At 50.6% G+C, this 8547-nt stretch overlaps 1 protein-coding gene and 4 non-coding genes across 5 annotated transcripts; 3 read left to right on the top strand and 2 right to left on the bottom strand.

Annotated features, from left to right (window-relative positions):
- Positions 1–3439: 3439 nt before the first annotated feature.
- On the top strand, positions 3440–6320 carry MRPL58 (mitochondrial ribosomal protein L58). The gene is made up of 6 exons (XM_088535956.1): positions 3440–3628; positions 4066–4102; positions 4415–4474; positions 5150–5232; positions 5340–5509; positions 6119–6320. The coding sequence occupies exons 1-6, from the start codon at positions 3464–3466 to the stop codon at positions 6201–6203; spliced, it is 600 nt and encodes a 199-aa protein (XP_088392082.1). The 5' UTR covers positions 3440–3463; the 3' UTR covers positions 6204–6320.
- A 445-nt stretch (positions 6321–6765) lies between these two features.
- TRNAR-UCU (transfer RNA arginine (anticodon UCU)) lies at positions 6766–6838 on the top strand. The gene has a single exon. It is a non-coding gene; the product is annotated as a tRNA-Arg (tRNA).
- Positions 6839–7414: 576 nt separating this feature from the next.
- On the bottom strand, positions 7415–7487 carry TRNAR-CCU (transfer RNA arginine (anticodon CCU)). The gene has a single exon. It is a non-coding gene; the product is annotated as a tRNA-Arg (tRNA).
- Positions 7488–7879: 392 nt separating this feature from the next.
- TRNAR-CCU (transfer RNA arginine (anticodon CCU)) lies at positions 7880–7952 on the top strand. The gene has a single exon. It is a non-coding gene; the product is annotated as a tRNA-Arg (tRNA).
- Positions 7953–8385: 433 nt separating this feature from the next.
- TRNAR-UCG (transfer RNA arginine (anticodon UCG)) lies at positions 8386–8458 on the bottom strand. Its single transcript has one exon. It is a non-coding gene; the product is annotated as a tRNA-Arg (tRNA).
- Between the last annotated feature and the right edge of the window lie 89 nt (positions 8459–8547).

Genomic DNA, 8547 nt, shown 5'->3' with positions numbered 1-8547 from the left:
ATATACCCCCCTCAGCCCTTCCTTTTGCTCAGATGGCTCCCTTGAGGCTGGCACGATGTGATGTGCAGCTCACACCGCAGCCTCCCACATCAGCTTTCCCCTCCGTTCCCATCCTGGAATTACTCTCCTCAAACCACCCACCACCAAACACTCCTCTCTCCATGCTCTGCATTTTCAGTTGCCCAATGGCCCCAAATTCAAGCAACATCAGGAGCCACGTGCACTATTGTGGCTACCAGCTCTGTAACAGTATGGAGAACCTTCATGCCTTATTTATTTATAATGGAAAGCAGTTGTATAAAAAATAAAAAATAAATAAAAACAACAACAGCAACAACAGCAGTGTCGAGCTGATTTTCTCAGAGCTTTTACCACGGCAGCTGCTGTCAGGCACAAACATCAACACCCTGCGCTCAAACAGCCCAAGCAATGTTGTTTTAAGCCATCCCCTGTTTGCTCTGCAGTCATCATTGCATCCGTGTGGGAAGAGGATCACCTTCACTTTCTGTTTTAAACACTAGCATGTGAATCAACGTCACAGCTAGGTGCACATCAGATTTTAAATATATTTTAAAATGCTTTTTTCTTTTTGTAAATAAAAGAAACGCCAGTACTCACAAAGCTGAGGCTTTTTTTACAGCACTTTTTACTTCTGGGTACAGCAAGAGAGTTATGTCTGTGATTTTCATGTACAATTTGGGTCAAGAAAATGCTTCGGGCTCCCTTGTAGAAAGCACAGAGAACATAGCAAGCTATATTGCTACAATATTTATATAACATTCATTTTATATATTTGGACTACTAATATTTGCCAAATGAAAAAAAAAAGTTCTTTTGTCAGCTCTGAAGCCTCTATAAAACTGCACAATTTCTAAGCTGGCAATTTAAATGCTATTTTTGTTTTGGCTTTTCTTGAAAGCCATATATCAGAAAATGACTGATGGAAGTAGCAGTGTTTGGTTTAACAAAGGAACAGCTGCAAGATATCAGCAGTTTGTTCAGCAAAATGCTGAGGGCGTTTTTTTCTGCATCCAAAAATATTAGTGGCCATACAACTATGGTCCCAATGACTGTGTGATTCATAGCCCCTTGATTTTTCTTAGTCAAGACTTCAGTGACTAAAGCAGGAGAAAATAAACATCTTCTGCCCTTTTACCCCACCTTCTATCTGATTTTTTTAATGTGCTTTGAAAATACCAAGTAAAACTGCATAACTCCACTTAGAGGTAAAAAGAGAGTATTAAATAGCAACTCTGCTTACCACAGAAACTGGTCTAATAGAAAGCAACACCTGTTTAATAGCATACACCAATGACTCCAGATAGAAAGAGAATATTATTGAATGAAAATGAAATGGATGAGGAAAAAAACACCCTAGGAAACAATGCCTAATTCCAGGAATTTGAAAACAACATCCCTCTTCAGATGGATGATGCCATTGGGGTTGACAACAGATACAGCTTGTCAAGAATTCAGCTTTATGCTGAATTTGAAGTTTGGGGATATTTACCCACGAGCTTTTCCACCAGCTCTAATCTGGCATCTTACTTCAATACCAATAGTTAGTTAAATGCCCCTTCAGAAGAGCATCCATGATGAGGAAGAGGGTTGGACCACTTGAATGATGGGCTTTGCAGAGCATGAAATCTCCCAGGAAGGAGAGATCCATTTACTGACCCAGCACAGTACAGGAGCAAGGACCTCCCAGCAAGTTGCTCAAGGTCCAGACTTGCTCCTGCCTTCTGCCCTTACTCAAAGGGTGACCTGAGACACATCAGCCTTTGCACCAGGTTTTAGGGACATCTTGCTAGTCCTTTGCTCCCCGGTGGCTAACATCAGCAAATGGGGTGAGCTCGCTTTCTAAGCCAGCATCAATATTGGGACAGCTCATTCCTCATCTCCAAAAGCTTGGCTCTTTTTCGGCCACATCGAAGGAAGCCCTCGCCGTGCCAAGCCGTGCCTTGCCAGGGAAGGCTCCACTTTCAGCAAGGTCCAAGCAGCAATCATTTCACTTCGTACAAATGCTCTTTTGCAGCCTATGCAGGCAATGAATCAAAGCCAGCCACATCCTTTCTCATGGGCCTGACTTCAGGTCTGGTACCTCCAAGCTGCTCTCCTGGCCTCTTGGCATGCTGCAAAATGGCACCTTTCTTGGCACGTGCTACCAGCACAAGGACAAACCTGACACGTTTAACAGCAGTTGGCAAAATGAGTCATCCTGCTTTGGATATCATACCCATCCCTCTGGCTACAGATCACAACCACTTACCTGCTCACCAATGGAAATCGAGGTCACCAGATGGCCTGACTTGCCTCTGACGATTGTAGCTTCTCTCCTAAAGCATTGAGGTTTCTGCTGAGCTTGGGTAGGGCAACGTAAAGCAGAAGCAGCCCAGGATACTCTCTTCCTAAAAGCCTGCAGTGCAAAACCAGAGGCCAAACTGCAGCAGAGCGCCCACACTGAGTTCCTGGGCTCATGACCCCATCCAAAACTCCCGTTTTGTCTCCACCAGCTTTAAATGAGAGCTCGTCAGCTCCCGCCAATCCCTGAGTTAAGGAGAGCCACAGGCTGCTTCCACAGGCCCTGCTCCCTGCCTTTCCTAGGGATAGAAATATCAATTCCCACTTGAATGGGAACAAAGAAGCCTGTGTCTTTACAAATAAGGGAGTTACTCCAGTCTTTGGCAAGCCGGATAAGGGAGCAGAAGCAGGGAGGCTGTGCTGTGTGTAAGCAATTGGGCGCAGCTGACCTCGGGGGAGAACAGGAGCATGGCAGAGAGCTCCTTATCAACAAATGACTCCAGAATGAACCCTAGTAGAGTAGGCGCAAGTGTGATGAGCTAACGAATATCAAGTTTTCCACCAAAGGGAGGCATAAAATTGCTTTAATTTGAATTATTATTAAATTAGATGAGATGTACGACAGGGAGCGGGCACATATTGAGGAGCAACATATGTCAGGCAGGCCAGGAAGTCTGCAGCTTCTGAGTACCTGGGCCAGTGGGGAAGAGGAGAGAGCTACCTCAGCTGGGAATCTGGGATAAAAGGAGGCTGTGCCCCCCAGCAATTGGAACAACCCCACAGGGGAATGCCCCACTGGACTCTCGTTTCATTCAAATAAAGTTTGAGGAATCCTTTCTCTCCTTTGCGGACATGCGGTTCTTGACACCAAGATTTTCCGCACAGAGCTGAAGGAACAAGGATAAGATCCTTAGCCCTGACAGGGCCCGCGGACATGGGAAGAGCAGCACCAGCCCTTAGAAAACAAGCAGAAAGCAGCGCTGCTGAGCAGAGAGGAGCCCGAAAGGGCCGAGGGAGCCCTCGGGACAGGGACTGCTCGCCAGGCGGGATCTCTGCAGCGCGCCCGGGTGCTGCGCGGGGGCCTGGGCCGGCCCGGAACGCCGCGCGCGCCGCCCCTGTTGCCGCGGGGACGCCGCGGCGGCGGTGCACGCCGGGAGCCAAGATGGCGGCGCGCATGCTGCGGGGCCTGCGCCGGCCGCTCGGCGCGGCCTTCTCGCAGCGGGCGGCGGCCGGCGCCGAGTTCCGCAGCGCCTACAGCCTGGACAAGCTGTACCCGCCGCGGCGGGGCGGCGACGGCGACACCGGCAGCGACACCGGCAGCGCGGCGGTGAGCGGGGGAGGGGAGAGGGGATGGGAGGGGGGCGGGGCCATGGTTGGAGGGCGGGGCACGCGCAGCGCTGCCGGGCTGGCGCGCAGCGGAGGGGGCGGGGCTTTTTTACGGGGGGCGTGGTCTGTAGGGCGGGCGGAGTAGGAAGGCGGGGCAGGTTGGGAGCTCGCCGCGGTGGGCGGGGCTTAGCGAGGGGGCGGGGCCTTGTCTTCAGTGTAAGGGGATGAATGGGGTGCGGCTTGATGCAGAGGGGCGTGTCCCTACGGGTGGGCGGGGCTTGGGAGGAGCAGTTAGGGTGGTGCTCGGATTGGGGGCGGGGCTTCGCTCGGAGGGTTCCAGGCAAGGGGCGGGGTCTGCGTGTGTGGGCGGGGCTTTTCCCGGGGGCGGGGCCTCCCCTCGCGCCGGCCTCACCCCGGCCTCCCCGTCCGGCCCCCCAGGAGCGGCGCGACCCGGCGGCCCTCGACATCCCCGTGGGTGAGTGTCGCGGCCCCGGCTGCTCGCGGTGACGTGTCCCGGGGCGCCCCCTGCCACGTGCTCACGCGGAGGCCGAACTCCCCGTTTGCCCCGCACCAGGAGGTGTCGGAGGAGGCTGCACGACCTCCAAGAGCCACCCCGTGGCCTTGCGAGGACAGGGAGAATGGGATCCATAAAGGAAATAGAGAAAAAGGGTTAAAAAGAAGGCCAGCTTCAGGCAAACAGGCTTCTTGCATCACCTCTCTGCTGTGTTTTTTCTCTGCTAAAGCAGCAGGTTGCTTCTCCAGGGCAGTGCCTGTTCTTGCTTTTCAGATCGACTGACTATATCCTACTGCCGGAGCAGCGGCCCTGGGGGTCAGAACGTCAACAAAGGTATGGAGGATCTGCCCTGACTTCCAAGGAGAATTCCCCTTGTTTTTCCAAGTATAAGAGATGTTCCGCTAGTATTTTGGTATAATATTTTTAAAAGCTTGAAATTAAAAAGCACTTTCGTTCCTGCTTGTTATTAATGTTTCATTATTATTTTTATCACCATTTCTCCCAGGTTCCCTAATGTTTTAGCAACAGCCAGTACACCAGTGGAAACATTTGATACTGTTCTCTCCAAAAACACTTTTACTGCAGACTTCTTTGTTGCTAAGCTTGCCACATAAAGCATCATCAGTTCGCTAATTTGTTTTCATTAATCAACATACAACATGCCAATTGAATCCTTAAACCTTTCCATACCATAAATCCTCAGCTCAATTCAAATAAGAAAACTAAAAATACCTTCTCTTCTGCTGTTGCTGTTAAAGACAAGTCAGTCCTGCAGTTAGTCTCAGTATGCAGAAAGGCAAATAGCCTGCGAGGTCTCCATAAAAAAAATGAGCTTTTCTTTTAGAGTGGTATGTAAAAGCATAGCAAGACAAATTGTGATTCTTTGAGAAACTGATGTTGGGATCATCATATGTTGAAAGTCAGCTGTGAGCAGATTAAATTCTCTCTTAAAAATGTAGCACTATGAGGCAATATTTGAAATAAGGTCTTTTTTTCCTCCCTGCCCAGTGAATACGAAGGCAGAAGTTAGGTTCCATCTCGCATCAGCAGACTGGATTCCGGAAGATGTGAGACAAAAAATGGCATTGATGGTAACTACCCTTTATCCTCCCGCTACTGTTTAAGTTTCACACTTTTAGCCAAAATGTAACAGGCATAATTAGGTGTCGGCGATCACCTCACATTTTTCCTTTATTAGCACAGAAAAAGGATAAACCGAGCTGGAGAGCTGATTGTGAACTCCGAAGAGAGTCGTTACCAAATGAGGAATTTGGCGATATGTTTAGAAAAGATCAGAGGCTTGGTTACAGAAGCTACTGAGAGACCCAAGGTGGTGTCCAAGGAGACTTCCCAGCAGCTCATAGAAAGGTATCTGCAACTGAAGCAGCCTGTGACTTCAGAGGGCTCCAGATTATCTTGTTACACGATTTAGTTTGCAGCCCACCCAAACAATCACCTTCCTTGGGGAAAAGCCTTATGGTCATTCTAGAAGCAGCTCTATAAGACAGCAATAGTGTCCTTGGGTTATAGCAGTGCAACATGGCCAAAAAACATTCATTCCATCACAAAGCATTTTAGCGTGATTTGAGAGTAGCTATTCAGTCCACTTCCCCCCGTCAAAGAAAAAACAACAAAAGCTACACACAAACACACACAAATCAGTGGTCCATTGAATGTTCTATCCATCTTGCACAGAGCCTGCCCTGAAGCTCTTACAAAAAGTGCAAAAGCTCTCTGGGTGAGGATGTCATTTCATTTTTGACTGAGGGAGGCAGAAGTAAGATTTGTTTAAATCCATCTGACTGTGTAGCTCTATTTTAGCTGTTTTCTTAGATAACATCCTAAGAGCATGGACTACATTATTCTGTCTGTGGGCATTTTTCAGTCCATTGCATCTATATTATGGCCGTGTTCACAAACGGTTGGACACTTAAAGGTTTTCTATGTCCACTAAAGAATGTTTTCATTTTGTTGTAGGGTGGAAAAAATGAACCGTGAACGACTACGACAGAAAAGGATACACTCGAGCGTAAAACAGAGCAGGAAAGCAGACTTCGACTGAGAATTGCAGAGAAGTCCTTGGCATACCATCTTTTGCAAGATACAATGTTGACAACAACAGATGATACGCAACTCTGAGTTGCATTAAATAAAGCTGGTCTAAAAATGTAAATAAAAATATTCGCCATCTCTTTTTGAACCTAATGATACACCAACAGCCTGTTCAATAGTTGTTTTGCAGAAAAATTATTGCTCATGTTTGAGAGAAAACAAATATTCAAATTTGTCAGCTTCTGTCCTTCCTCTAACCTGTTACTTCTTACGAGAGCACCCTCTGCTGCTGAACAAACAGGAGGCATTAGATTCACAGGAAAAAGGGAAGAGTACAAAGAGCCTAGCCACATATCTAAGCAGCAAATTTACTGTCTGCCCCTTGAGACTTTTTATACTTTTTAGTAAGTCAACTCTTCCTGGCAAGAATTTTCCTTTTTAAAAGGAATGAAGTCGAGGTGTGCAGCATCCTGTTGACACTAGACAAGATTTCACTGTACCAGGGCAATTCCCTGGGGAAAGTCTCAACACTTAAGTTTCCGAAATCAGATGTTTTTTCACTTTGCTGGAGTGCCCCAGTGGCCTAATGGATAAGGCACTGGCCTTCTAAGCCAGGGAGTGTGGGTTCGAGTCCCACCTGGGGTGAAGCCCATCATGGGGCTGCCTGCCCTAATTCATTTGGTTTAATTGCCCCTTCTCAGGGGGTGATCAGGGCTGCAGGTGCCTGGGCCCCTTTGGAAGAGGGGAGCTTCAGTTTTCCCTTCAAAGTCAGGAGTTACTTGTACAAGAATGGGCTCAATCCCACATTGCCCCTCAAATGGGAGGCTCAGGGCAGCACATCCTCTGCTCCTGATACCTCCTCCATCTCCCATCTCCCTCCAGAAAAAAAAATAAAAAAAATAAAAAATAAAACACCACTGCCCTCCAGCCAGTGAAGGAGACAAGAACTTGTATCCAAAAAGAGAAGAGAGTGAAAATGCAGAAGCAGCTGCGACTCAAAAGACTTTAGTCAAGTCACCAGCATTTTAGGAGTTGAAAATCCAGCGTGTTTGTGGAGGAGCTGTTGCAGGTTCCCAAAATGTCTTTTCCAAAACCTGGAAAAGAAAAGCCAGGCAGGGACAACACATATCAGCCTGGTGAAGGCTCCCATAACGCCATGAGTTTCAGCACCAAGCTGGGTGCGGATCATGGTGCCAGGGATTAAATCCCAAAGAAAAGAGTCACCCCAGATGGGACTCGAACCCACAATCCCTGGCTTAGGAGGCCAGTGCCTTATCCATTAGGCCACTGGGGCTGCATAAAACAGTATTTCTGGTACCGGCACTTAACTCTCTGCGAACCAGAGGGAGGCAGAGGGAGGTTAATTCCCATTTCCCGTGGGAGACCCGCGGGGATGGGAAACCCGCGCCCCGGTAGCGCCGCAAAGGGCCGCGGCCCCCGCGCAGCGGCGCCCCCTGGCGGGTCTGCGGCGGCCGCGTGGCGCAGCGGGAAGGGCGCCGGCCCGCGGGGAGCGGGTCCCGCGTTCGAGCCCTTCGCAGGGCTGTTTTAGGCCAGAATCTTCGTCCCGCTCCCACCGGGCGCCCCCGGCTCCGTTTTGCCGCCCGCTCCACTCCCTGCGCGGGGCAAAACTCGGCGGAGCCCCCGGGGCGCCGTGCGAAGCACCCGCGGGGGAGGATTCTGCGCCCGGCCCCAGTGGCCTAATGGATAAGGCACTGGCCTCCTAAGCCAGGGATTGTGGGTTCGAGTCCCACCTGGGGTGGTGCAGAGCAGCTTTTTCCCTCTTCGCTTCGTCCTGGCTGCCCGGGCTCGCTTCTCCCCCCCGTTTTTTCACCCTCCGCCTCTCGCTGCGCAGCCCCGCGCCGCCCCTGCGCCTTTACTCGCCCCCGCCCCGCGCTGCGCCCGCCCCCGGCCGCGGCCCGCGTGGCGCAGCGGGCAGGGCGCCCGCCCGCGGCGCCGGGAGTCGCCGGTTCGCCTCCCGGTCCCGGCTTCATGCGGGAGACAACATTTTGTTTTGGGGTGCAAAGAGAAGACACAAACTCCCACATGTGAGGGACGACAATTCTAAACTAGTTCCCTGCAAGCAGGAGATTTTCCCTCTGTTTTGCCCCGGGGGTACTTTCTCCCCCTGCAGGTGTTATTGACCCCCAGCAAGTGGCAGGCAACAATGAAATGTCACCCATGCGGGCTTAAAACAACCACGAAGGGACTCGAACCCTCAATCTTCTGATCCGAAGTCAGACGCCTTATCCATTAGGCCACGTGGTCCCAGCACCAGCAGGCGGGGGTCCCTGCACATCCGCTCCAGGCCCGGTGGCATCGCCTGGCGCGGGGGCACCCGTCACCCTGGGGACCCG

Source organism: Tinamus guttatus, unplaced genomic scaffold (genome assembly GCF_059628265.1).
Source record: "Tinamus guttatus ecotype Peru unplaced genomic scaffold, ASM5962826v1 Tinamus_guttatus_pri_ptg000649l, whole genome shotgun sequence".
Taxonomy (NCBI): Eukaryota; Metazoa; Chordata; class Aves; order Tinamiformes; family Tinamidae; genus Tinamus; species Tinamus guttatus.
The sequence above is the reverse complement of the archived record's forward strand: the minus strand, read 5'-3'. Positions and strand labels throughout refer to the sequence as shown.